This window comes from Lutra lutra, chromosome X, assembly GCF_902655055.1.
Source record: "Lutra lutra chromosome X, mLutLut1.2, whole genome shotgun sequence".
Classification (NCBI taxonomy): domain Eukaryota; kingdom Metazoa; phylum Chordata; class Mammalia; order Carnivora; family Mustelidae; genus Lutra; species Lutra lutra.
Window position 1 is genome coordinate 98,693,083 of NC_062296.1, and position 25,988 is coordinate 98,719,070.

The 25,988-nt window shown below is 60.0% G+C and overlaps 2 protein-coding genes across 3 annotated transcripts; one reads left to right on the forward strand and one right to left on the reverse strand.

The window, feature by feature from the left end:
- Positions 1–3,946: 3,946 nt before the first annotated feature.
- AKAP17A (A-kinase anchoring protein 17A) lies at positions 3,947–16,259 on the reverse strand. Of its 2 annotated transcripts, none has more exons than XM_047716107.1 (5): positions 16,149–16,259; positions 11,905–12,682; positions 11,292–11,440; positions 7,116–7,356; positions 3,947–5,823 (listed from the first exon to the last, which is right to left on the reverse strand). In XM_047716107.1, the coding sequence occupies exons 2-5, from the start codon at positions 12,664–12,666 to the stop codon at positions 4,876–4,878; spliced, it is 2,100 nt and encodes a 699-aa protein (XP_047572063.1). In that variant the 5' UTR covers positions 12,667–12,682; positions 16,149–16,259; the 3' UTR covers positions 3,947–4,875. The 2 variants fall into 2 exon arrangements, with proteins under 2 accessions (XP_047572063.1, XP_047572062.1); XM_047716106.1 differs by having other exon boundaries at positions 16,095–16,251.
- Positions 13,419–16,465, forward strand: LOC125091555 (basic proline-rich protein-like). Its single transcript, XM_047715147.1, has 4 exons — positions 13,419–13,424; positions 14,183–15,265; positions 15,322–16,253; positions 16,345–16,465. Exons 1-4 carry the CDS (start codon positions 13,419–13,421, stop codon positions 16,463–16,465), a joined length of 2,142 nt encoding a protein of 713 aa, XP_047571103.1.
- The last annotated feature ends 9,523 nt before the right edge of the window (positions 16,466–25,988 follow it).

Sequence of the window (25,988 nt, forward strand, 5' to 3'; positions counted from 1 at the left end):
CCTCACAGCCTCCCTTCACCCCTGTGGCCTCCCCGCGAGATGCGATGGCACAGGTGCTGGGCCCTTGCCAGCATCCTGGTCGGGGCGCACACCCGGGTTCGGACGGGTTGGTGGCCACGTGGTACACCCGGAGCCCGGCACGGGGTATCGTCACAGGGGCTCCTGCGGGGAACGGTGACGCCCAGAGCAGTGCAGTGTCGGGGTGCGAGAGGGAAGGACAGGGAGGAGGCCAGGCGCCCGGCCAGCATCTGCGCCCAGCCTCGGATGGACGCCCGCCTGAGCATCCCGGTGGTCGGTCACCCCGTGTCTGGGCTGCGGGCGCTGGAATACTAATGCCGGGGCTGGGGCTTATGAACAACAGTCGTGCCTTTCTCACCGTCCCGGCGTGAACATCCGAGATCCAGATGCAGGAGGACTTGGGGTCCGGGGAGGACCTGCGTCCTGGGTCAGGGACAGCTGTCTATCCTGTCTGCTCACCAGGGAGAGGCCCGGGGGCCCCGTGGGTCTCACAGGACAGGTATCCTGCGTGTGGGGACGCACCGTCATGAGCAAATCCCACCCCACCCCCCAAGGCCCCACCTGCTAATCCCACCACCCTGTGGGTCAGGATTCAGACATGAACTTCGGGGGGACACATACAGGCACTGGCCATCGTGCTGCAGCGGTGGGGGATGATACGAGCCCGGGGGCCATGCCAGACGGGGACGGCAGCAGAGGCGGCCCCCTGCAGGGGTGTACACAGGATCTGGGCAGAAGCGGCGGTGGGGAGGCGTCTACGTTGTGCAGGACGCCGGTGGCAGCCTGTGTGTCCGGCACGCTGACCACAGGGGCCTGAGGACATGGCGTTCTCGGGTGCAGGGGGGCCGCCTGGAAGAGGAAGCGGGACCTCCGGCTTCCTGCTGTGCATCTGGGCAGTGAGGTCATTCCATCCCCCACCCCGCCTCGGGGTTCACCTGTCCTTCCCCGGCCCCGTGGGCAGCAGGGAGAGGTGAGAGCGGGGTGCAGGGGCAGGCAGTGACCCTGCACAGCTGGGGAACGAGGCTTACCCCGGGGCAGAAGCAGGGGAGAAGGACGCCGCGGGGACCCTCAGACCTGCCAGGTTGGAGCCTGCACCGTAAGCTCACCTTCTGTGCTACCAGCACAACTGCAGGGCTGAGACCGGGCCCCGTCCGGCAGCAGGACTCTCCCAGACACCCCTGCGCACAGCTCATACCATCAAACCTGTTCCCAAACATGCATTTTATCCGTTTTCCCAAAAACGCAAGCAGAGAGGAAACATTTTAAAGAAAGTCCAGCTGCCGTCTTCAGAATGGGTCCCGATCGCACCCCCACCCCTCGCCCCGTGACCCCTGATGCCCTGAGGTCTAGAGAACATCCCTGTCCTGCTCCTCCGTCTGGGCACAGCTGAGGGACACGGTGCCCCCGCCGGCGGCCCCTGGCTTCAATGCAGGGACAGTCAGTACCAACAGCGTGAGGTCGGGATGACGCAGCGCACCCTCACTACAGGGAGCTTGTGGGCACACGGAACGAGGCAGGCCAGGGTCCCCACTGCAGACACGGGGACAGCGACGGCCCGAAACGCCCGCAGAACCTCACACACCCTAAGAGGGAGCACACCGGGATCTGCTGTCTGCCCTGGTGTCAGAGGACAGACCGTCCTCTTGTCAAAGCCCAGCCAGGGAGAACCACGACAGACCAGGGGGCGGTTTTCAGGTCCCCACCATGACCCCTTGGGGGTGGTCAGCAGGAAGAGGCTGAGGGCAGAATGCTGTAAATGGCAGCGACGCAGAGACGGAGGGAGTCGCCCACCTCCCACCTCGCCCACAGGCTACGTGTGGGCCAGTGCTTCTGGGGCTGAGATACCCCGTCCCCTCGGGACGCGTTCTCGATTCCCAGCCCGCCCCGTGTGCAAAGTCACCTCACAACACACGGGAGAATCCACGTGCGTCTGCCAGGGCAAAATCTCATCGGTGACACGTGTGTTCCCAGTGGTGTCCACTCCCGCCGATGAGGCGTCACTGGCCCCTAAAGCGCCTACAGAAAACAGATTCCTTAGGATTAAGTGGAAATACGGGGACCTTGGAGAAACCCCACCCCAACTCCTGCAGCGGACGGGGGTGCCAACCCAGGTGAGCCCAGATGCTGTCCTTCGTGTCAGTCCACGGTGACCCCTCTCTCACCACAGAACAGGTGTGGGGGGGCAGCTCAAAACCAGGCACTCGGGTTCTGGGTCCACATTCGGGGAGGTGTCGCTGTGGGGCCTGCCGAGGTACGTACTACAGCACAACAAAGCACCTTTGCCCTTCCAAGGGCAGACCGTGGCCTGAGGGGCACCCTGTAGCCTCAGCTACGACCCTTTTCCTCCTGACACCCTGTGATGTTGGGGGGGGCTAGGCCTCCACCATCCACCGTAACGGGCCCCCCCTTCCCAACACGTTCCTCTGTTCCCCATTTGCCTCTACAGAGACTTGAGGACAAGGAAAACCGCCCAGAGTAAAAAGGAGCGTCACGAATGACTCAAGTCCGTCCTCCCAAGACAGGACCGTCCTTAACGCGTCGGCGCCCGCGAACAGCCAGCGGAATCACACAAGGCCGACGCTGGCAGGACGGCGAGGACAACGTGCTCCAGCGCTTCCGGGGATGCCAGCGCAGCCACGGTCAGTCACCGACAGACGCAGCAGGCCCACGGGCGGTGAGGGCGGAACAGCCTGGACAGCACGGTGACCCGTCCACCTTCCCTGGCGCTCAGGGCTCGGACGTCCATGAAGAGCAGGGGAGGGGGTAACCGAAACCCAGATTCCCGGTAGGTCGTCCCCACCCTGTAGGTCTGGGGCTGGCATTCTCCAGCTTTCCTGGTGATCTCCCATTCCTGCACCGTCACATGTATACATCCCATGGTCCCCGGAGGGCACACTGCCCGGTTACACGTCCCCTGCCCTCTCTCCGTAACCTCTGGCCCCACGTGTCGGCTTGTTCTAGGTCGACACCGGTTGCCAGAAGCTCCATCCCCAACCTTGCTCTCTGCAAACCTTTATCACGTCGTGCCCAGTCTAAAGTCCTCCTACCTGTCCTTTCCGGGTTGGAAGTGACCCGGTCTATGCATTCATCTCTTCTACACTAACACCTCCCCGGCCACCCTGACTCCCTGAGCCCCGAACACACCACGTTGGTTCCCACTGTCCAGACCAGCCTGGAGAACATCGGTCACGGAAACCCACCTCCCTGAGCTCAGGCAGAAGCTCCCCACGCCCCAGAGACCTACCCCCCCCCCCCCGACCTCAGAGACTTCCCAACACCTGGTCGCAGAATGTCCTGAGCTCCCGACGGGGCGAACGCTCAGAGCTGGGCTACAGGGGTCACGACAGGAATTCTGGGAAGCTCGTCCAATCCCTGAGCATCTGAGGACACCTTGCAGCCTGGCCTCAGCAGGCAACAGACCAGACGGAAGCCGCGCCAGACAAAGACAGACGCGGGTCTGCGGTGTCCATCCTGGTCAGGGACGCGGAACTGAGCTGGGGGGCAGGAGGCCCGCACCCGCCGTCCGTGCGCGGACAAGATCTGCGTGCCCGTGAAACACAGCGGAGGGCGGCACTGGTCCGGTGTGGGATCCCCGCAGCAGTGCCGGCCCCTACCTGCTACAAGTCTACGTGAGACAAGGACCACCCGTACCTGCACTCACGTGTACAACCGGCTCTTTGGTTTTAAAAACGCTGCTTTCGTGAACTTGCTAAAATTGAGCTCAAACAAACGGATCGCTTCGCAGGACCCCGGACTCTCCTTTTTCACGGGGTTATTTTACAGGGACAACCGCGCTGTGAAATGCGTCGTTGCCTGTCAGCGGTTCTCAATAAAGCCCGTGTTTCTATCAGTTCCCAATCTGCCAAATTAGGCTCCGTTCGGTAACAGCCCAAAGAGCTCAAACAAACAAAAATGAGTACAGAAAATGTCAGTTCATTGGAAAAAGATTTTATTCCACAAAAATGCAAACTGGAGTAAACACCGTCTTTCCTAACGCAAACATTACAGCTATTTTTAAGTATTTCTTGGGCTTCACTTGGAGAAGCAAATGATTATAAAATTTAACAAGTTTTTAAGCCTTAAATCTGTTTGAAATGTTCCAAGTAAAAATAATTTAGCAAAACGGCTTCTTAAAAAACCCACACACGCTAACCTCGACTAGAAACCAAAGCTCCGCACCGACCTTCCTTGATGCGTAATGACCAGTTTGCAGCGCGGATGCTTCCGGAGCGAAGGGGAGGGACACCGAGCCGACCGCCCCGCACGCACCGGGGCTGGAGAGGCAGCACGGGCGCGTGCTGAGCTCGAGGACTTGCCCGGTGCCACGTGGGGCCGCACGCGCCAGACCACCGGCTTCTACCGACATCCCGCCAACCGCACTTCCCAATCACTTAAAATTACAAAAGGAAAAGGAAACAAAAGCGCGAAGGCGCGGCTTTTTCAAATTTTCAGGCCCTGTGGGACCCCGGCTGTCCGTCCTTGACAGTCTGTCCCCAGACGACGGGCACGTGCGTCCCGTGCAGTCAATGCACGCGGGGACGTCCCTGGACGGGACAAAAAGGCCGCTCGGCCTGCGCGCACGTGTCACCGCTGCCGGCCAGGGCGCCTCTCCTGTTGGACACAGACCGGTGACGTTAAAGCTATCGCAACGACAGTTTCGAGGGAAAACTAAAGGTAGCGACTGCGGACGGCGCGCTCAAAGAGGACCAGCGGGTGTCGACGAAGGAGACGTGGGACGCGTGGCCCTCCTGCGTGGCTGGTTCCTGGGCGCCGTGCTGCGTGGAGGCCAGGCGGAAGGAGAGCGGGGAAGCGCCACGGTCCGGATCTCCGGCCGGCGGCCGCACGGGACACCATGCATTACCTGTTCCAGGTGCTGTGGTGCCGGCTGGGGGACCCTGAGCGCGACCTGTCTCGCTCGCTGCGGCGATGGCGGCTACGCTTCCGGCCCGAGCCGCCCCTGCGGTCTGGGCTCCTCTCGCGGCGGCTGGACCGCTCCCTGCTGCGCGACCTGCGGGACCGGCTGTGCGCGGGGCTGGCGCTCCGCCGGGGAGGGCTGTCGTCCTGGCGTGAGCGCTCCTTGTGCTGCCGCCGCTCCTTCCGCGGCCGCCTCCCGCCCTCCCGACTGCCCGCCCGCCGCGGCCGGCTCCTCTCCCGCTTGTGCCGCTCGTCCTCCGCGCGGCCCCCGCTGGCCCGGCCTCGGCTCCCGCTGGGCTCCCGGTTGCACTTGTCTTGCTCGGAACGGATGTCCTTTTTGGGCGCGGTCTGGTCCCAGGCGGCGGGCAGGCCCTTGGGCTGCTGGTTGTTGTCGGGAATGCAGGCGAGCACGCCGGGGCACCTCTTGTCCGGGGAAGCGTCCCCCGCAGCGGCGAGGCGAGAATCGGGGCCTTCCTTGCACGGGGCCTCCTCGGGGACGCTCCCGGTCGCGTTCCTGGACGTGCCATCGCTCTCCGGCCGCGGCGGGGTGTCCTTCGGCGTGTCAGGGGGCGGCTGGCCCCCCAGCGGGTGCACGGCAGCGGCGCCCACGCGGCCGGCCGACACGGTCTGCAGGATGTCCAGCACGGGCTGCAGGAGCCGCGCGTGGGAGAGCGCGAGCTCGTCGCGCGCGCGGGGGTCGTCCGCCTTCTTGCTCAGCAGGATGCTCAACAGCCGCTCCCGCAGCTCGCGCTCCTTGCGCTGCAGCCCCAGCGCGCGCTCCTTCTCCTCCTCCACGCGCCGCAGCTCGGCCTCCTGCCGCCGCCGCCGCTCTTCCAGCTGCTGCAGCCGCAGCGACGCGTCCTTACGCTCCTGCTCCTGCAGCTTCGCGGCCTACGGCACAAAGGGGAAGACGGCACGTGGACCTCTGGACGCCCCCCGCGCTCCGAGGAGGCGCTGGGTTTGCAAGGGCCCCGAGGCCTGGGGGATGCGGGTGGACGCTCCGGCCAGAGTGCGGCCCGCCTGGTCCCAACCGCACCCGGGCCGCCGTGCGTCCGAGCAAGAAGGAACCCCGTGGCGAAGCGACGCGGCACAGCCCCCGGGGCGGGCATTGTGGGTGGGGCCCGACCTCTCCGAGGCGCGCATGGGGCCTGCCGGGAGGTCGCACGCGGTCACCAGCTACGGGGAGCTGAGATGAGGCGGACACACGCTGCCGCTGCCGGGGCCGCCGCGGGAGGTGCGGGGCCCGGCCTGGGTGCGCGTCTTCAATATTCACCATGAAACAGGAGCTGAGCTGCCGCGTCTCAGCGCGCCTGCCAGTCTCCTTCCCGGGGACTGATCACAACTGTAATTAGACAACAGGTTACGGGGTCGCCCCGCGCCCCACTCCGCGGGCGCACAAGGCCTGCCCGAGCACAAGCAGCGCCGGGCGAGGTCCCCGCGTGGCCCCGGCCCCCGGCTCGCAGGAGTCACCGGCCAGGCCTCCAGAAGGAGCGGAGCAGGCAGGAGGAACGAGGAGATGCTCAGCTCTGAGACCCTCATCCATCGGGCACCCGCAGAGACAAGCGCGGTCCATGGCTGCGGAGGAGGGACGTGGCCCACCCAGGCTCCGTCTGCGCCCTCAGCTCCCCACGGTGCCAAAGGGCCCCTCTATCGCCTGGCTCAACCCACACCCTCCCGCCGCTCCGGGCCACTGGCTCGCGGGGTCGCAGGAAAGCCCGCCATCCCCCCGGCCTCAGGCAGAGTACCTGCAGGGGGAGGAGAGCCACGGGGGCCGGGGGACCCTTGCTGAACTCGGCTGCTCCCTCGGTCCACAGGGAAACAGGGACCCTCTGCCCCTGCTCCCCAAGGACTCTCGGGACCGTGCCAGAGACGGGCACGCACGTCACACGGATTCAAAGCTCTACGAGCTCTGCCAGACGAGAACATTCTAGAACCTGGACCGAGGCAGGAAGGCCCCAGACACCAGGAGACAGCGTCCCCAACTGTACTGACGCTCATTGTCACCCCGTGGCGGCAGCCGGCGGCGGGAACGGGGCGGTGACGCCAGGCGCGGGTCAGAGACCGCTGAGGGCGACCCGCAGCAGAGGCGCGGAGGGCAGCCCGCAGCAGAGGCGGCGGCTCCCAGGCTGCGCGACAAGCCCGCCCGCCCGCCCGGCGCGCCCCGCCCGCCCGCGCGCCCGCACCTTGGCCCTGCTGAGCAGCTCGGCGATGAGGCGGATGGACTGCAGGTTGCGCTGGGCCAGCAGCAGCTTGCGCTCTTCCAGCCGGATCTTCTCCTGCAGCTGCTTCTGCTCCTGCGCCTGCAGCTTCTCCAGCTTCTTCTGGCTGCGGCGCAGCTCGCGGTCCCGCTGCTTCTGCTCCCGCCGGCGCAGCTTCTCCTCGCGCTTCCGCTCCCGCTCCAGCTCCTCCAGCTGCTTCTGTTTCCTGCGGGAACACGCCGACCGCTCCCGTGAGCCGGGAGCAGCCCCGGGGTCGCGCGGGACCCGGCCACGTGGGGGCTGCACGCCGGGGGACGACAGGCGTGTCCGAGCGCGAGCACGCGCGGACGTTTTAACCCCGTATCCCCCACTCAGGCTCCGCTCCACCCGGGGAACCGGAGAAGCGGACACGCACGCAGACCATGGGTTTTCAGAACCTTCCGAGGGACGGTCCTGCCGACCAGCCTGCGCCACGGAGGAAACAACGGGAGGGTCGGACACAGAAACTCTGGGTTTGAACGAGGCCCACCAAGAGCTGCCGAGGCCCACGACGGCCTGGGAACCTCCTGCCACAGCGCCAGCGGGGCCAGCCAGGCAGGACTGACCCCTGGGGCCCCGACACACAGCTCCTGACACAGAGGGGAGGCGGCACACGAGGGGACGTGAGGGCAAAGCCCATCCCCGGGGCAAGGGCAGGGGGTGGACAGGGCCCTCAGGACAGGTTCCAGCGCTCGCAGGACGCCAGCCCATCGTACACCGCGGGGCACGTGCTGCGGACTCACTGCACACGGCCATCAGCTCGGACACCGCCATCGGCTCGGACACCGCCATCGGCTCAGCGACTTCGGCTCAGGACCGAAGGGCTCAGCGGGCACATAGAGCTGGCACATGCTCCAGGGGCACAGAGCCCATCGCTGGAGCTCGGCAAGCAGGCGGTAGGGCGCCGCAGAAGCAGCAGGATGCACGTGTGCACAGTCCCAGACAGTCCTGGAAGCGTTTGCTAAGACTAAGACTAAACGCAGAAAACCATGTACCCTGGGATCCTGCCTGTGTGACATTCCAGGAAAGACAAAGCCACAGTGACAGAAACCGAGGACAGCGTGCCCAGCGGTGTCTCTCCTGGACCGGGGGTCCCTAAGAACGTGCTCTCCAGTACAGAAACGGTCATGTCACCAAGAGGAACCACCCGGACACAGCTGGTTGTTATAAACCAAACCCACGCCCAGAGCCACCGATTAGATCCTTTGTTTCTGGCAGGGGGAGGGGTCCCCAAAATGAGGATGGAGAGGCAACAGAAGACCTGCAGAGACCCCAACAGGGAAGTCTGCAAACCAAGGGGTATGATTCCGTGGCAACCTCAACCGCACTCCGCCGCAAAACGGGTCAAATGACCGAGACATGAGACAGTGCTGAAAACCGCCCTAAGGAGACAGGACGCACGAGGGGAGAGCTCTGGGCCCAGGAGGCAGCCAAGACCCTGTAGAGCAGCCCCACAGCCAAGGTGACGCCACACCGCGGAGAACGTGCACCCGACAGGACGCACGAGGATGCAAACCCCTCGGTGGCCCAGCAAGTACGCGGCCGAGCGTGGGGCCGGGCGCTCTCACTGGCCAGCAGGACAAGGTGGGGGGCCTCCGCGGGCACAGAGAGCCGCCCAGTGTCCAGACCCCACCAGCCCCGAGGGCCGCGGGTCCGAGCAGCCTGGGGCGTCCTGCCGGTGGGCCCTGCTCTGAGCAGAGGCGGAGCCGGAGGCCGGGGGCTGGTCGCCTGCCAGAGCGGGACAGCCACCAGTCACGCTCCACCCGTCTGAGACTCACAAGCGGCCAAGTGAACACGCGCCAGTGACCGAGGCTGGATGGGCACCAAGGCTTCGCGAGGCTGGCCCGCACACTCAGGCCGAGAAAAGGCCACGACAAGCAGTAGCAGCGGGCTCTGCAGGGCCGGCCTGGCCCCCTCCCCTCCCGGCCCTCATCTCTAACGAGCACTCGGTGAGCTCAGCAGAGGCACTGGCTGCGGCCCGAGAGCCACCCCCATCCGGAACCGTCAGTCCTCATCACGCCTCCAGCCCAGACAGAGCAGCCTGTCCTCCGAGGCCAAGTCCCTGCTTCTTCCAGGGATGAAGATCCAGGACACGGTGCCTCTAGTGAGACCCCCCGTACCTCCTGAAAGGGTGTGGGGAGGGGCCCAGGTGTGGGGGGTCACAGTCCTTGCTTGGGGGGACAAGGCCTGGGCTGCCGTGCTGCTTGCGACATGTCAGAGGTCTGACGGAGCCTCCCGCCTCGGCCTTTCTCGCTCCACCGCACGAGCCCACGGACACAGGAACGGGGGCTCAGGGTAAGACCCCCACCACCGCCCCAGGTGCAGCATCTACACGACGAGCCCCAGGCGTTGGCCGCACTCTGGGGCTGAGTCTCCAGTCCCAGCCACGCCCCACACGCGATGCCACACGTTCTGCATGGCCAGCAAGGCGCCTCTCCCTGGCAAATGACACGGAGCCAGGGCAAGAGTAACGCACGTGGTGTGCACCCACGGCCCCACAACTGGACTCGAGAGCGAAATCTCAGTCCAGAGTCGCCTCTGCATCCCGGTCCGAGTGAAGGCGCCCCTGGCCGCAGGGGAAGGCGGACTGCCCTCCACGCACACGCAAACCCCAAGACCGCTAACGGGGAACGCAGCCCCATCAGATGCGTCCTGCCTGGACACCCGGCAGCAGACGGAACACAAACCGCTGGTGGGAAACACACCAAAACCTGCGAACAGACGCGCGAAGACCAGCAGGGGTGGCGGAACGTGGAGAACTGCCCCACAACGAGGGGGCGCCACGGCTGAGCGTCCTTCCACAGCACAGGAACGTGGACGGGCAGCGACAGTGATCGGGCGCGCCCCCCAAGCCTGAGCGGCGGGAGAGCCCAGCGACGACAGCCTGGCCATGGAAATCGCTTCCCCTGGAACGCGGCCGAGGTGACCAGGCGTCCCGTCCCCGTCGCGAGCGGAGCTTCACCCCAAGTGCACGGCGGCCCCGACATGGGACGCTGTGCAGGGATGGCGCGACCCAAGCCTCCAGCGGCGCGTGCATAGAACACACGTCCCGGACGTGCACGGAGAAGCGAGCACGGAGACGCACGCACTCAGATGGCACGGAGACGCACACACAGAAACGCGCCCACGGAGACGCGCACTCAGACGCACACGGACACGCGCGCTCAGAGACACGCGGACTCAGATGGCACGGAGACACGCGCACGGAGACGCGTGCACGGAGATGCACACAGACGCACGCACGGAGACACGCGGACTCAGATGGCACGGAGACGCACACACAGAAACGCGCGCACGGAGACGCGCACTCAGACGCACACGGAGACACGCGCTCAGAGACACGTGGACTCAGATGGCGCGGAGACACGCGCACGGAGACGCGTGCACGCAGATGGCACGAAGATGCACGCACAGAAACGCGCGCACGGAGACGCACACTCAGACGGACACGCGGACTCAGATGGCACGGAGATGCACACAGACGCGCGCACTCAGATGGCACGGAGATGCACACAGACGCGCGCAAGGAGACACGCGGACTCAGATGGCACGGAGACGCACGCAGACGCGCGCAAGGAGACACGCGGACTCAGAGGGCACGGAGACGCACGCAGACGCGCGCAAGGAGACACGCGGACTCAGAGGGCACGGAGACGCACGCAGACGCGCGCAAGGAGACACGCGGACTCAGAGGGCACGGAGACGCACGCAGACGCGCGCAAGGAGACACGCGCACTCAGATGGCACGGAGACGCACGCAGACGCGCGCAAGGAGACACGCGGACTCAGAGGGCACGGAGACGCACGCAGACGCGCGCAAGGAGACACGCGGACTCAGATGGCACGGAGACGCACGCAGACGCGCGCAAGGAGACACGCGGACTCAGAGGGCACGGAGACGCACGCAGACGCGCGCAAGGAGACACGCGGACTCAGATGGCACGGAGACGCACACAGACGCGCGCAAGGAGACACGCGGACTCAGATGGCACGGAGACGCACGTAGACGCGCGCACGGAGACACGCGGACTCAGAGGGCACGGAGACGCACGCAGACGCGCGCAAGGAGACACGCGGACTCAGAGGGCACGGAGACGCACGTAGACGCGCGCGCACACCGACCTCTCCTCGGCGCGCTGCCGCTCCTCCGCCTCCTTCTCGCGGCGCTTCTGCTCCTCCCTCTGCTGCTCCAGCTCCTGCAGCTTCTGCCTCTCCAGCTGCCGCTTCTTAATGGACGCGTCGCTCAGGTGCTTGGTGGAGTCGAAGGAGACCTTCGAGAGCAAACAGCACAGAGCACACTGACCTGCGAGTTCGCTTCAGACCCGCAGCCAGCGCTGCCCGACAGCACGGGACGCCCACGTTCCAGAGACCCCGCACTCAATGGCGGGGGCACCCGAGACATGGGGTCCTGACCCCTGGGACGCGTCGGAGCGCTCGCAGCCACTTGGCAGCTCAACACGGAGCTCCCCGGACAATCCCAGGGGGACCACGCGGCGACATAGAGGCGACTGCCTGCTCCGACGGTCTGGAAAGAAGGTCCCCATTATCCAAGAGAACGTGTCCCCTCCTGCAAGGAAGACCCCATCGTCCCCGTGGACCGACGCCACCAGGCCGGCCGCCGCGGGGCCTCTGCTGCGCGAACGAGGGCTGCCCACTGGCCCGCAGTCCCCGAACCCGCCGCGGGACCCGCCGCAGACGGTGCCCTGGGCCAGGGCAGGCGCCGGGCGGGGCTCACCTTGATGTTGCAGGCCACGGCCTTGCCGTCCTCCCCCTTGTACATGAGCTTCATGCCGCGCAGGGCGCTCATGGCCTGGATGAAGCCCACGTACTCGCGGTACTGCACGTAGGCCTCGAAGTTCAAGTGTCCCCCGAAACTGAAGGTGTGGAAGTTGCGGCCGGTCATCTCCTCCCGGTAGGGGTCCAGCATAGGGATGTCCACATTGCGGATCTCCCCGAACTTCTCGAACACCTTGACCAGCACCTCCTCGCTGGGCTTCTCGGAGCCCGACTCCTTGAGGGCGAACCACCTGCAGGGCAGGCCCTCGAGGTGGATGGTGTCCGGCCGCTCCCCGGGCAGCGTCTCGTTCATGTCCTTGGCGTCGCGGAAGAAGGAGTCCCAGTCGTGGCGCGTGGGGAAGTCGATCTTGAACTCGGCGGCGCGCACCTTGAGGATGTCGGAGAAGCCGCTGAGCTTGATGGTCTTGCCGTCCAGGCAGGCCAGGAAGGACTTGACCAGGCTCTTGTTCTCCACCTCGCCCTCGAAGCGGATGAAGTCCATGGTGCTCTTGGAGATGCGCAGCGTGGAGAACTGGTGGCTGTGCACCATGCCCTTCAGCCGCTCCATCACCTCCCAGTTGGAGATGGACTTGCCCGGCTGCTTCAGCTGCGGCAGCGCCACGCTGATGGTCATCTTCGTGATGGGCTTCAGGTACAGGCCGTACGGGGGGCACAGCTCCACCGCCTCAGACGTGTCGTGCACGATCGTAGCCGCGGCCATAGCCGGGACCTTGGGCCTAGAACACCAACACGGGCGGTCAGGGCAGCGGGCCTGGGAGACGGGGTGCCTGCCCGCCTCAGCCCAGGAGCGGGGCTCGAGCGCACGGACGCCACCATCTCCCGACCCCGTGTTCTGTGCGGCTGTGGGTTTGGTTTGTTTTTTTTTAATCAGAGAGAAAAGAAACCCGAGCTGGAGAAAACTCCCAGGACGAGCCTTGGGTCCCCCCGCGCGGCAGCAGCCCTCCCAAGGCCGCGGAGGGAGCGCAGCCGGCAGCTCCCACTCCCTGCGGAGGGAGAGGCCGCGGACTGGAGGACTCGGACAGGAAGGAACTCAGCTGCAGACGCCGGGACGGTCTGCGCAGGCAGCGGCCCTAAGGAAACAGGAAGCTCCTGGCCAGTGTCCGCTTCAAGAGCTCGACCGCGGCTCATGTACCCTCCGCGTCTGCCGTAAATGACAAGCGGAGAAGGGCCCGTGCAGCCTGCGGGCTCCCGAGTGCACCCGTCCCCCTCCTGCCCGCGTCCTGCCCTCCCCGTCCTCCTCCTTGGCAGCACCCTCCTACGGGTCCGACCAGTGCCACTTCCGGAAAGCCCAGCTCCAGCAGGAACCCAAACAACACGGGCGGCTGCCGCCCCCGCCCCCTGCCGCCGCCGCCCCCGCCCCCCGCAGGGAGCTTCCCTCAAGGCCGGAGGCTCAGCCCAGGGCAGCTCCGCACACAGGGGCTGGTGCAGGGCAGAAGGGGCACCTGCCTGGGTATGCGGGTGAGGGGTTTCCAGACCGGAGAGTGCTACAGGGCAGAAGACACACCTGGCTGGGTCTAGGGGGTGGGGGGCCTCCCGACAAAGGGCTTCTGCAGGGCAGGAGATCCCCCCAGCCCAGTCTAGGGAACTGAGGGACTCTGGGCCTACTTGTGACCCAAGACCTCCTCCCAGCGTGGTCCCCATGGTGACAGCTACCCCTAGTCCAGGCCCCCTTCATCAACCCTGCAGCCCGATGACCTGCAGCCCCTCCAGCTGCCCCTGGGCCCAGAGACTGGCCTCGACTGGTCAGGACTCTCCACAGCCCCCCGGCACCCTCAGCTTCCCCCAGCCCCAGGGACAACCGCAGTCCCCCACCCGTTTACCCTTTATGACCCGCGGCAGCCCCCAGGACCGCCCGGGGTCTCTAGGGTCCTCTGTGCCACCAGGAGCCCCCAGATCCCTCCGCCCGGGAAGGCCTCTGCTTCCACCCCCAGGATCCCTGCGGTCCCCAGCCCCCCGCAGAACCTGACCCTTGGACACTCCAAGCCCCTCCCCTTGCAGCCCACCATCCTCAGGGACCTGAGCCCACAGGAGCCCCCCACATTCCAGCCTCCTAACCGGGGTCACCAGTCCCAGAAACCTCACAAGCACCAGCTCCCAGAGCCCCCAGCACCCCCATGCCCCACCCCCTGAGACCCCCACCCCTAGCAGACCCCAGCCCTCCCACCCATCCCCCACCCTCCCACACCCCAACTCCCCTGCCTGCCCCTGTGTCCAAGCCCCCATCCCAGACCACTGGTTCCAAAGACCCCGCAGGCAGCAGGCCCGGCAAGCCCGGGGATCCCGGCCCTCACAAAACACTGGCCCTCCTGGACCCCCGCTCCCTGGAGCCCCGTCCCTGGCCGCTGGCCGCAGAGACACTGCAGGCGCCAACCCCCCCACCCCCGCCCCCGCCCACCCCGGCCGCTGGCATCCCCAGCCCTCACGTGCCCCAGGCTCCCCAGAATTCCCAGTCGTCAGACACCCCGGCCTCTCACAGCCCCCACAGACCCCCGAGCCCCCGACCCTCGCAGAACTCAGCTTCCCAGAACCTCCTATCGTCAGACCCCAGCCCCTCACAGCCCCCACAGACCCCGGAGCCCGTGACCCTCGCAGACCCCAGCCCCCTGCAGCCCCCCGAGCCCCCGACCCCCGCAGACCTCGGCTCCCCAGAACCTCCTGTCGTCAGACCCCGGCCCCTCACAGCCCCTGCAGCCCCCCAAGCCCCCGACCCCCGCAGACCTCGGCTCCCCAGAACCTCCTGTCAGACCCCAGCCCCTCACAGCCCCCGCAGACCCCGGAGCCCCCGACCCTCACAGACCCCAGCTCCCCGCAGCCCCCCGAGCCCCCGACCCCCGCAGACCTCGGCTCCCCAGAACCTCCTGTCGTCAGACCCCAGCCCCTCACAGCCCCCGCAGACCCCGGAGCCCGTGACCCTCGCAGACCCCAGCCCCCCGCAGCCCCCCGAGCCCCCGACCCCCGCAGGCCTCGGAGCCCGTGACCCTCGCAGACCCCAGCCCCCTGCAGCCCCCCTAGCCCCCGACCCCCGCAGGCCTCGGCTCCCCAGAACCTCCTGTCGTCAGACCCCAGCCCCTCACAGCCCCCGCAGACCCCGGAGCCCCCGACCCTCGCAGACCCCAGCCCCCCGGGGCCCCCCGAGCCCCCGACCCCCGCAGACCTCGGCTCCCCAGAACCTCCTGTCGTCAGACCCCAGCCCCTCACAGCCCCCGCAGACCCCGGAGCCCCCGACCCTCGCAGACCCCAGACCCCCGCAGCCCCCCGAGGCCCCGACCCCCGCAGACCTCGGCTCCCCAGAACCTCCTGTCAGACCCCAGCCCCTCACAGCCCCCGCAGACCCCGGAGCCCCCGACCCTCACAGACCCCAGCTCCCCGCAGCCCCCCGAGCACCCGACCCCCGCAGACCTCGGCTCCCCAGAACCTCCTGTCGTCAGACCCCAGCCCCTCACAGCCCCCGCAGACCCCGGAGCCCCCGACCCTCGCAGACCCCAGCCCCCCGCAGCCCCCCGAGGCCCCGACCCCCGCAGACCTCGGCTCCCCAGAACCTCCTGTCAGACCCCAGCCCCTCACAGCCCCCGCAGACCCCGGAGCCCCCGACCCTCACAGACCCCAGCTCCCCGCAGCCCCCCGAGCCCCCGACCCCCGCAGACCTCGGCTCCCCAGAACCTCCTGTCGTCAGACCCCAACCCCTCACAGCCCCCGCAGACCCCGGAGCCCCCGACCCTCGCAGACCCCAGCCCCCCGCAGCCCCCCGAGCACCCGACCCCCGCAGACCTCGGCTCCCCAGAACCTCCTGTCGTCAGACCCCGGCCCCTCACAGCCCCTGCAGCCCCCCGAGCCCCCGACCCCCGCAGATCTCGGCCCCCCCAGAACCTCCTGTCGTCAGACCCCGGCGCGTCGCAGCCCCCCGGAGCCCGTGACCCTCGCAGACCTCGGCCCCCTGCAGTCCCCCGGAGCCCCCAGCCCCCCAGAACCTCCGGTGCTCCCGGCCCTCAGCCCCCGACCCTTAGCGGCCCCCCAGAGCCCCGGGACCCCCGCAGCCCCCCGGGCCCCCCCAACCATCCCCGCAGCCCCTGCGGCCCCCGCGGCCCCGGCCCGGCTCGCGGAAAGGCGTGGTCCCGGGGACTCGCTCACCGGCGCGGGGCTCCGCCTGCGCCCCCGGCCGCCGCCGCCCAGGCCTGAGCTCACCGCTGTCCCCCGACGACCCCGGCAGCCGCGGCCTCTCCGCCCGGCGCCGCCACTGTCCGCCGCAGGCGCCCCCGACGCCACCCGCCGCCGCCGCCGCCCGCCCCTGTGACGCATTTCCGCTTCCGGCGCCTGGGCCCGCGGAAGCGGCCGCGCGGCAGCTCCCTGTTTCGTCTGCCGGCTCTGGCTCCGCCCCTAGGCGGGACTTCCGGGAGGCCTCCGCGCGGCGCGGGGGTTGGGGGTGGCGGACGGGCTCGGGCTTTGCACTGAGCGTGCGCGAGTCCGCCCCGCCCCCAGGCGCCACCTGCGAGCGGCTCTAACCGCGGGCCTCACCTGCGGCGCGCGCACGCGCTCACCGGCCGGAAGCCGGGCAGGTGCAGACCCTGCGCGCACGTCGGATCGCTGTCGGGACCGCGCGTCGCAGAGCGCACGGCCACCGCGTTGGTCTGTAAGTCACTCACTTACCACAGGTCACTCGTACCTACGACCGACGTGCCAGGTGGACGGTTACAAACACAACGCACAGTGCGGGACGGCCTCCGTCTTTACCTCTGTCTCCTAATCTTTATCTTTACCCATTAATCTCAAGATACGTAAAATCTTTACCAGTTCTGCCTGTCCTGTTTTCAGGTCGTTAATCTCAAATTACGGAACGTTTAAGGAGCCACAGGAGATACATTGTACATGAATATGGAACAATAGCTCTTGACTAGTACGGGGCCTGCGTGTAATCCCATAACGACGTTCATTACACACCAGGCCTCACAACGTATTAAACCCCAAGTTACGGCAGATGCTGCCTAAGGCATGTGTTTCTGATGCCCCAAATAGGCCATAATTCTGGGGGCGCCTGGGTGGCTCCTTTCGTCAAGCCTCAGACTGTGGATTTCCGCTGATGTCACGATCTCGGGGTCATAGGATCCAGGGTTCCCCCTCCCACAGCCCCCATCAGGCTCCTTTTTTTTTCAAGATTTAAAATCTTTTTTTTAGCTAAAAAAAAAAAATTTTTTTAATCTTCTTTTAAAGAGTTAAAATCTTAAAAAGAAAGAAAGAAAGAAAAGAAAAGAAACTATGTCACACGTCGGCAACGTGAAAGTCCAGGGTAGGAGAACACAAATCTGTGTTGTTCAACACAAGGTGCCCAAACGTTACCTTCAGAGGGGGCAGGACTGGGTGAGGGGACGCAGATGTCACGTGGGGCTCCTGAGCATCTGGGGGTCTGGTATGTGTGAGTCATGGTGTCCTGTTAATAAGCCGCCCAGGAGAGCAAATACAATTATGATCTCCTGACAAGGAGGCAACAGAGGGTCTGGCGTCCCCCGGGAATGGGACCACTCTTTGAACCCAGCCGGCGTCTTTGCCGTCTTTATTTGTCTTTATTTAACTTCCGCCTTGTGAAACACAGACTTTTTGGAATTCTCGTTAAACCTTGTCCCCAAGGCGGTTTGCAAGGCGATGGCGCTGTTTCCCCGGGGGACTGTTAAATTTGGAAACTGTTTTTCGAGTCCGCTCTCTGAAGCGTTTGCAGAGCCAATTAAGGGATGAGATGCTCTTTCAGAACCGGCACACCTCTGAGAGGCGGTCATGACAATTTCAAAAACGTTCAAGGAAAGTCCTTTTACGTGTTTGAGCAAGATATTCCTCTTCTGAATACATCTCCGAAACAGAAAAGCAACAAACTCCCGTATATCTAGAGCCCTAATCTTGTACCCTCGTATAGCCTGGGCATAGCTGTATAAATCACTCTCATTGAGTGTGAATGAAGGCGGGGGGCAGGGGGAAGGGAGATGGTGGAATTTGCTCCCAGGATTCTGTGGCAAAGGGGAAAGAATTCTGCAGTTGTAATCAAAGACCCTAATCAGTTCGTATAAGCGAATCAAAAGGAAAATGAATCGTGGGTGGGCCAGGCCTGATCAGGTGTGGAAATCAGCATTAAGACGGGCACAAGACTTGAGGCAGCAAAGACACAGCCTGGTGGCCTTCAAAAAGAAGCCAACTGCCTTCCAGAGAAGATCCTTTGGCAGGAATTAGTGGTATTTACTGCTTCGACCTCCAAGGATGGAATTCTGCAAATAACGTTAGCTTCTAAGACACCCCAAGTCTCAGAGGAGATCCACCTCCCCGTTACTGGTGGCCAACACCTGATTTCAGCCTAGCGAGTCCCTGAGTAGAGACGCGGTTAGCTCATGCCTGGACTCCAGACTTAACGGAAACCGTGGGATGTTTTTAAAATGTGTCTATCACGTTTCTATCACATATGGTGTATGTAGGGGGGAGGACTGGAATAATAGTTCTACTTATTTTCTAGTTCCGGACAAAGTCTGAAATCAAGGTGTCAGCAGGGTTGGCTCCTTGCAAAGCTCCACTCTCAGTTCCAAGCCTGTCTCCCAGCTCCTGGTGGTGGCCCGAAATCCTTGCTGTCCCTTGCATGTGGCCCCAGGACCCCAATGTCTGCCATCACACAAACACCTTCCCTCCGTGTGTGTGTCTGTCTCTATGTCTCCACTTCTCATTAGGACACCAGTCACATTGGGTTAAAAGCTCACCATAGTCCACCATGACCTCATCTTCATTGAACTGATTAGGGCCGACACACAGCGGGACCCAGCCCCTTGCTAGATGCTGGCATTCAAGGAGGCGCCACAAGAACTGAGACCAGCCAACTGGTCTAAATGTGGAACCAATCCAATTCTGGCTTTCCTCGAGATTGCACACTTCCCTTCAAGCTACACACCTCCTCCTCTATATTGATATCTTTCCCTTTGACCCAGATTCAGAGATTCCATTACTCTGTTCCTACAAGAAAAGTGTTTGAGGATGTAAATGTGTAGATCTGTAAATCTGTGCATATATGAATACCTATGAATCTATCTAATATCTATCTATCTATCATGTCTCTTCATCCCTCTACCCATCTATCCAACCACCTATGTACTCATCAGTTTATCCACTTATCCATTCTTCTACCCATCCATCCACTCATCCATGCATCCACCCGTCCATCCATCCTTGTGTGTATGCATCCATCCGTCCACCTACCCACTCAATCCCTCCACCCACCACCCATCTTCCCATCTATCTATCCATCAACTCATCTACCCACTTCTCCACCATCCACCCACTCACCCACTTCTCCATCCCCCCATCAAACAAACTAGACATCCGGCCATCCCTCTCCCCATCTGTCTACCTCATCAATTCGTGCCTTTGAAGGCTTTATTCAAGACAACCCCTTTCCAGCAGGTGGCGCACCCACCACCCTCATGAACACTGGTGGGAGCTCTGTCTTATTAGTCCTTGGCTTCAGGCCAGACCAGACCATTCACAGCTAAATTAAGTGTGTCCAGCTAAATTGCAGGGGTCAGGGGTAAGAAGGACAAGAATGACCCTGAGCTCCCCAGCTCTGGCCACTGGGTGAGGTTGATGACTTAAACTCCATGGGAAAATCAATTAGGAGAAGGCTCACTTTGGGGCAGGAAGGAGGCAGGTGGGTCCTGGTTTGGAGGATGCTGGTTTGAAGATGCCTGCAGCCCTGATGGAGCTGTCCAGTAAGATCCAGAGCTCTGAGTGAGTCCAAGAGGAGGAGAAACATTACGTTGGAGCTACAACTATGGGACACAAGGAGAAGAAACTAAAACAATCCATCCCTCCATCCATCCATCCACCAACTCTTCCCTCCCTCCATCCATCCAACCTTCCATCTACCAGTTCATCCATCCATCTGTTCACCAACTGATCCATCCATCCATCCATCCACCAACTCGTCTGTCCATCCATCCATCCATCCTTCCGTCCACCAACTCATCCGTCCATCCATCCATCCATCCTTCCATCCACCCATCCATCCACCAGCTCATCCATCCATCTGTCCATCTGTCCATCCATCCATCCATCCGTCCACCAACTCATCCATCCATCCATCCATCCTTCCATCCACCCATCCATCCATCCACCAACTCATCCATCCGTCTGTCTGTCTGTCCATCCACCCACCCATCCACCCATCCATCCAGTTTTGCCAGTGTCCATGTGTGACAAGATGCATGGAATATTGCAAACCAAAGAAGCTCATTGAGCCTTGCTGTCCGGTTTTTACTGATACCTGATGACATAATTTCCTTGTGGCTAACTTTGGTCTCCACCTCGTTCTGGAGACTCAGGATAATACCTTCAGTCTTCATCCCCTCTCAGAGGTTGCAACTAATAAAGCATGTCCCAAAAGCTTCCTCATAAACCACTAAATGGTCAAGTGACCAAAGCCTCCAGGCAAACAAAGACAGGACTGGTCATGTCATGGTCTGGACATCACCTCCTAGGAGCCAGGGGAAGAGGCCAGACCTCCTTTTATGTCAGGTTGAGTCTTCACCACAGGAAAACAAAGCGCAAAAGTGCTACAATTTCTGGTAAGCGATTTGAAGGCAGAAGTGAAGTGGTGATATAAAGCATGGTCAGGTCAAGGGCGGGGTCTCCTCAGGAGATCATGGTGGAAGCCTGAAGGGCGGATGTGCAGGGCTTGTTGAAGGAAGTTGAGGGGATCCTGGTCTCTCGGTGCAGAGTGGTCTCCCCTACATCTAGCCAGGTCCTGGGAGTGGAGAGTGGTAGAATGTGCTTGTGGGACTTTCCATGAGAAGTATCTTACCAACCTCCTGTGGGCTCCCAAGCAGAATGGAACTCTTGTGGGTATAGGGACAAAGGTGAACCCCACAAGCAGCTGTCATCATCCAGGTGATGTCTGTGGTTGTCTTGCTGGAATAAGATCAATTTTATTTTCTACATCCCCTCTCCTTCATGGCCTGTCCAGATCGTACAGAGAAACATGGTATTTCTGGGAGCTGAATTGTTGGTTCGTAGAGTATCCTCCTCTGTTCATTCTCAGACTGACTATATTTTCTGCATGGCTTGTTCCTCCTTTAGAGACATGGGTTTAGTGTCTTAATGCCTTGGGTTTATAAACATGGGTTCAAACATGGGTTTAGTGCCCTGTCTGGGATTTCTCAACAAGAAGAGTAGAAAATCGGATGTTGTAGATATCAGATCAAAGGGCAGCTTCAGAATAGGAGATAAAGATGCAAAACCAAGATACAGAATTGTCCCACTCTTTGAGGGAAATGACATCCTTGTACTTTTTACCAAAATGCTGGGCTTCCCTTTTCTTTGTAGGGTAATTGGGGTATGATTCAGAATAATCTGTAAGATGCCTGGCCACAGGGGGGAAAAAATGGCCTGGCCACGAAGAACTGAACCAGGAAAGAGCACAGCCTTCAGAGAAAACTGGGCAGGGATGGGCCATCTGGATGGAAATGACAAATTTCCATTTGGGGGAGGCCCAGGGTAGTTGCCCCATTATGGGACCTCCAACAAGTAAGGCCTGCCAGAGAGACCCACAGGCAGTGTCCAGTCCTGAGACATCACTGAGAATTCCCATGACCAGTTCACTGAACTAGGATCCAATGTTGAGGCACTGGCAACCTCTGTCTTCTCTATCCATTCGTCCATCTGTCCATCCATCCATCCATCATCCACCCAACCATCCATCTACTCACCCATTCAACCATCCATCCATCCATCTACCTATCCATCCATCCATCCACCTATCCATCCATCCATCCATGCATAAATATATCCATCTTTCCATCCATCCATGCATCTAGTCATCCACCCAACCATCCATCCATCCATCCATCCATCCATCCACCTCTCCATCCATCCATCCATTCATACATGCATAAATCCATCCATCCATCCATCCATCCATCCATCCATCCATTCATCCATCCGTCCTTCCAGCCACCTACCTATTCTTTTCATATTTCTACCCTCTTGACTTTAACGGAAGCATGCTCATCACAAATATTCTCAAATCCTCCTTTGTCACTTATTGCATTTTTCAACTGAAAGTGTTGCCACATTGGACAATTCCTCTTGACCAAATGACCATCAACCTCTCATGATGCTTAATTAATTCACTTCACTGGTCCCATCCTTATCTCAAACAGTAACGTTTAGCTCATCGTGGATGTTCGCATCTGTGTTTGTTGTTTTTACATAGTGCCTGACAGAATCATCGTCACGTTGGTCACTATGTTTGGGGCACATGTTTACATCGCTGAGAGGCAATCAGCACACACAGAGAAATTCTCTGGTGTTTATTTGTTTTCCACAGCAGCCAGGTTGCTATCCCATGCTCATCGCTGAGGCTTGCAGGACCCCAGGAGCCCCAACATTCAAGGTGGGGCTTCCGTGGGACTTCCGCTCCCCAGCATGAGGAGGGAAGGCGGGGCTGGTTCATTTCCTGCCTTCTTCCGGTTGCATTTCACTTTATCACTCACCAGGCATTGTGTGGCCACCATGAGAAGACTCCAATGCAGAACTCCAGGGATGTGTAGAGCTGGAGGGGGGGTGGGGTTGGCCACCATGTTCCCCCTCCGCCCTTCTATCCGGAGGGGCTCAGCAAGCCAGCGTGGCCAAGACTCATTGCCCAGGTCCCTCCATAACATGGCCAGTCTCCTAGTCCTCAGTGTAAGACTCTCCTGTCCTAGGCAGCTAGAGAAACAGAAGCTAACCTTGTTGCTTTTTCCCTTGTGCATGGAAGACCAGTGGAGACTTGCCCCATGAGGGTAAGGCTGGCTTGCACAAAGGATGATGGTGGATCATCTGGTCAACAAAACCAGGCATGAGCATGATCTGTCCACTGGAACACTGGTCCACAGAAGCGTGGTGCCCTCTCTGAAGGCTCTGAAGTTCGCGCAGTGCCAAACAGACAACCACAGGTGTTCCCGCCCCTCATGAAGGCAGCAGAAATAACTCCGCAACCTGTCCCATTGTCATGGTGCATTTTATCAAATATGTACCACCTGTGTGACCTTGCAGGAACACTTGGCCCGTTCACCATTTTGGGGAACACTTTTGCATATTGGGGAACATACAAAGGATATATTAGTGGTGCAAACAGGAGCCCTCCTCCCCTGACCATGGTCCCAAGCTCAGTGGATTAAAAACAGGTATTTTTCTTCATTGAGGTGAAGTTCACATCCCATAAAATTCACCATTTTAAAATGAATGGTTCAGTGACATTCACTGGGTTGTGCAAATACCAACTCTATATAATTCTAGAGCATTCTCATCTCCCTAAAGGAGACCCCATCCCCATAAAGCAGTCCCTCCCTGTTCCCCTCCCCAGCACATGGCAGTCACTAACTCACTGTTTGTCGGTGGATTTGCCTGTTCTGGACATTTCACATAAATAGAATCAAATAGAATTTGCCCAAATCTGGACTTCATATAGATAGAATCACACAGTGTGCACAGCCCTTCACGCATCTGCTTCTCCCACAAGCATTGTCTGCTCAACGTCCATCCATGTGGTAGCAGGTGTCAGACCTTTGGTCCTTGTTTATGGCTGAGTCATTCCCTTGTAAGTCCCACCCACCCCCTCCACCCTGCAAGGAAAGAAACCCTATTTGTACTTTGCCTAGCAGGTCCGCTTCCTCTCTTGGGTCCTCTGGTGGTCAGCTCCCTGCAGATAGATTTTCTCTGGTCTCCATGAATCATGCAAGCAAAGAGGAGAGCCCTCCACTTCTTGGCTCATGAGGCCCCCCGTATCTGATGGGTAATTTTATGTGTCAGCTTGGCTGGGCCACGGTGCTCAGATATGTGGCCAAATACTCTTCCGAGTATTTCTGTGATGTTAATTTGTGAGTGAGATGCACACTGAAATCAGAGGTTTTTGAGTAGAGGACATTGCCTTCCTTGACATTGGTGGGCCACGTCCAATCAGTTGAAGGATCTACACAAAAAGAAACTAAGCTCCTCCCCGCACCCCCACCCTGGAGCAAGAAGGAATTCAGCCTGCAGAAGTATTCAGACTCAAACTGTAAGCCTTCACCAGGTCCCTAGGCTGAGGTCCAACCTGCAGATTTTAGACTTGCACCTGCACAAGCATATGAGCCAATTTTATTTTCTTAAATAATAATAAATTTCTTAAAATAAATGTCTATATATCTATCGTCTGATTGGCAAAGCTTGAATCAGGTGTCTGAATCCAGTATCCACCCTGGTGCCTTCAGCAGCTCTGCCAGAGGTCAAACTCCAGATGGGGACCAGAGTGGAGGAGGGCGTTTCTTAGAGAAAGGTTATCAGGTGAAATTCAGGAGTAGGAAGGATGGCACAAGGAATTCTTCAAAAAAAAATTAAAAGCAGGATTGCATGGTATTTATCTTCCTCTGACTGACTTACTAAGCAATGCTGAAGGCGGCAAGGAAAAGATAGGGTGTCATCCAATATCGAAGCCACCAGGAAAAGGCAAACACTGGGAGAATATAGGGGTAAAAGGATAAAGAGAGAAAAAATAATGTGGAAAATCAGGTGAGCATATAATATATACAGATGTTATCATATATATGCATGATTGGCACACAACAGCTGAGCCTCCCAAAAAGACTGTTGTCAAGAGGGTTAGCTGGACATGAACCCAGGAGGGACAGCATAGATGGATTCCTTTTAGGACACATTTTCTCAGCCTTGGTACTACTGACATGTGGGATGGGTCATTTTCTGGTGTAGGGCATCCTGGCACCTATAGGGTGTGGAACAGTGTCCCTGGTCTCCACCCACTGCTTGCCAGTAGAATATCCTCCTCAGTGTGACTGCCAGAAATGTCCCCTGGGGCAGAATTGTCCTTGGCTATAAACCACTGCCATAGATAGATAGATAGATAATCGATAGATGGATAAATAGATAGGTAGATTGATAATAGATGGATAGATAGATTATGGATATATGGGTGGATCGTTCATAGATAGGTAGATATTAGATGAATAGGCAGATGGGTGGATGGATGAATGGATAGATAAATGGATGGATGGATGGATAGGTTCCTACATATGTAGATACATAAGATGACCAATATATAAATGATAAACACATAGATACATAGATGATGGATAGATGGATGGACGGATAGATATATAGTTAGATGGATGGATGCATAGATAGATGATGGATAGATGGGTTGGTAGGTGGATGGATGGGTGTATGGGTGGATAGATAGATAGAGAACACATAGATGATGGATAGATTGGAGGATTAGATATATATATATATGGATGGGTGGATAGGTAGATGATAGAGAGATGATAGGTGGATGGATGGATAGATGGATGGATGGATGAATAATGGATAGATGGACAGGTAGAAGGATACATGATGGATGGATGGATGGATGGATGGATACATAGATGATGGATAGATTGGATGGTTAGATATATAGATGGATGGGTGGATAGGTAGATAATGGATAGGTAGATACGTAGATGGATAGATGATGGATGGATGGATAGATAATGGATAGATGGACAGGTAGATGGATAGATGTTAGGTGGATGGATGGATGGATGGGCAGATATGATGGATGATAGATGGTGATGGATGATAGATAAGTGATGAATGGTTGGATGGATAGACAGATGCCTATGTATGTAGATACACAGATGATGAATGGTAAATGATAGATAAATGCATAGATAGATTATGGATGGATGGATGGATGGATGGATGGATGGATGGATAGACAGATGATGGGGGGTGGATGGATGGATGGACACATAGAAATGATTGACAGGTATAAATGATGGATGAATACAGATGACGCACACACACATACAAACATGGAGAGACAGATGAGGCTCTTTGCCCGGTCTCTGAGCTCTGGAAAATGGAGAAAGTCTGAGAAGCAGGGAAGAAGGGTCCCTCACCCTGAGGAGGTCTATCTTCACTGTGATGACAGGACATCAGACGAGGGGTGGCATCACGCAGACCTCAGATGAAAACCTCAAACCACATGGA

Coding starts and splice junctions, on each gene's coding strand:
- AKAP17A (XM_047716107.1), bottom strand. CDS start 12,666: ATGGCCGCGGCTACGATCGTGCACGACACGTCTGAGGCGGTGGAGCTG. Junction 11,441..11,904: donor CCGTGGCCTGCAACATCAAG/GTGAGCCCCGCC, acceptor TTGCTCTCGAAG/GTCTCCTTCGACTCCACCAA. Junction 7,357..11,291: donor CGGCAGCGCGCCGAGGAGAG/GTCGGTGTGCGC, acceptor GTGTTCCCGCAG/GAAACAGAAGCAGCTGGAGG.
- LOC125091555 (XM_047715147.1), top strand. Junction 15,266..15,321: donor TCGGCTCCCCAGAACCTCCT/GTCAGACCCCAG, acceptor CGACCCTCACAG/ACCCCAGCTCCCCGCAGCCC. Junction 16,254..16,344: donor CGCCGCCGCCGCCCGCCCCT/GTGACGCATTTC, acceptor CTCCGCCCCTAG/GCGGGACTTCCGGGAGGCCT.